Source organism: Perkinsus marinus (genome assembly GCF_000006405.1).
Source record: "Perkinsus marinus ATCC 50983 genomic scaffold scf_1104296975092, whole genome shotgun sequence".
Lineage (NCBI taxonomy): Eukaryota > Perkinsozoa > Perkinsida > Perkinsidae > Perkinsus > Perkinsus marinus.
The window spans coordinates 1,263-3,413 of NW_003200872.1; the positions used below are offsets into that span (position 1 = coordinate 1,263).

Genomic DNA, 2,151 nt, shown 5'->3' on the forward strand with positions numbered 1-2,151 from the left:
CTGGGCGGGCAGCGGTGGTACAGCATCCACGGTGCATCTTCTCCTCCGCCGTGAGCTTTGCAGCGTTCGCTGCTGCCCACAGCACTCTTCGTGCACTCCAGCACTTCGCACCGACGGCCACCTCCGTGACTGATGCAGTACGGAGTCCCGTCCCGAGCTAAGAGAAACAACCATCATTTGAAGAAAGAAACAAACAAAGAAGCTATGGAGTAGCCCGGAAACCTGCTCACCTGCTTGAGGCACCCTTCATGGGCACACAGCTTCCTCTTGTTAGTCACCTTCGGTCCACGAGGAAGAGGACCGAGGCCAAACTTGACGTGATGAACCTGCATCTGTCACAGAGAGTTTTTAAGCGTATCAATGGATACCTGAGAAACGTATATATCTCGCTCGCCTTCTACCTCGCCGTTTCGCGCTTAAGCATGGCGAGCGAGATCTGCATCGCAACGCGCATTTTCTCCGCAACGTAATGATGGTGATGACTCCTTACAAGCAAACTAGTCGAACAAACGGGCAGCATCGAAAGTTGACTCGCTTCGACTCGACCTGATACCCCACCGCCATCTCATTGCTATTGATCTATCTACAATGATTCTAGTTGTTCTCAGAAGATAATTTCTTGAGTTTAGTAACAGCTTGAGAGTCGGGAAGCGGTAAGGAGGATATCCTCACAGCTTTGGTCGTCGCCCGCCCGACCGTTTTGCTCTATACTAACTCGTATCATCATCACTTCTTTTCTCCTTGACCTCGTTGAATGACAAATGGACAAAAGTATGAGGATAAGGAGACGATTCAAATCACGGGATTTCCGTTGATAGTTTTGGAAAGAAAATTTCTTTCAATATGTACAACAAGAAATGGGGGCCCGACTAAGACATGAATCAATGCACATCTGATTCGCCCAAGCATAATATCAACATACATGAAGTCGCCACTGGACATCAAATGAATCTTTCAGGAAAGGCGTATGTAAACGGCGATAATTTCTACCCTAGTTTGTGTAGTTTTCGAAATTATGGAGCATTTTTCTACTAGCAGTGCATATTGACTTCTCGACGTGAATTTCAGTGGTTCGAGTGGTAGGAAAACTGTTGAAAAAGTTTACGAGTCGTCATAAGGGAGTGCGGGAAAATAAGTACATGGTCAACTACATGTGTTGGTGACAATGGAGAAATTTTGAGAAATTTTCATCGATTTTTTTACACTTATACATCACATCGTGTATAAACTCATCTAATCAGCTTTCGAAATTCTCGAGCTCAGCTGAGGAAAGCGAACATATATTCCTACTCCAACACTCTCATCACAAAATTGCCCAGGAAATTTCCGAATGATTTCCCCATCATCCCGTTTCCTCTTCATCACACCGTTGCGCTTGGGTGCTCGCAAAAGTCTTTGGCGTGCGTCGCTGCAGAAAACTCCCAAGGATAGTACCACACCGACGACTCGAGATGAAGTAGTATCTTCTCGGACCTAATGTGTATCTTTTAATATTCGACCTATGATTCATTGGTTTCATTAATAATTATCATAACGACCAAGTCGGGTTATGACCCGTGTTTATCGTTTTACGCTAAGTGCCGCATTACTCTACGTATTAAGCGCGATATGAAGTGAACTGAACATATCTTTTCTAGTGTTTTTCATATCGCGGGTGAAACGCCATTATTACTGCATTTTCTTTCACGGGTTGATAACTGCGTGAAAAAAAGTGTTTTTATATATATTCAAACCGCAACGTAAAGTAAAAAAAATCACGAGAAATTTGTCAATTAAAAATATCGCTAATTTTCCTTTAAAAAGATGTTAATGTCATCGTTGTTTCCACGTTTTTTCCTAATTTTTTCCTAATTCTTTGGTCATTTTTCACGCGTTTTGCGTGTTTTTCCCACTGCTTCTCCTACGAGTATCTTCTTTACGCACTATGAAGATTTTATGCGAAAATTATTTTTCTCAGGATTCTTTCCAACAACGTCGATCGCCTCCTTCCTCGAACGGCGGAGGGCCCAGTCAACTAGCACTCATATTTGCAAGTTGTTTCGGGTAGCAGATATTTTGAAATTATGGTATTTCACACAAAAACAGAATTATAATTTCTCTTTGAAATTTCACCTGAATTATGCAGTTGTGAAAATTCATTTTGTGGGTTAG

At 42.6% G+C, this 2,151-nt stretch overlaps 1 protein-coding gene across 1 annotated transcript in view; it reads right to left on the minus strand.

Moving 5' to 3' along the window:
- Pmar_PMAR011007 (hypothetical protein) overlaps positions 1–332 on the minus strand; it is a gene marked incomplete at both ends in the record, with an annotated part of 1,346 nt that extends 1,014 nt beyond the window's left edge. Inside the window, 2 exons of the mRNA XM_002765695.1 lie at positions 1–157; positions 231–332. Coding sequence (XP_002765741.1) covers positions 1–157; positions 231–332 — 259 coding nt within the window. The remainder of the gene's footprint in view (positions 158–230) is intronic.
- Positions 333–2,151: the final 1,819 nt, after the last annotated feature.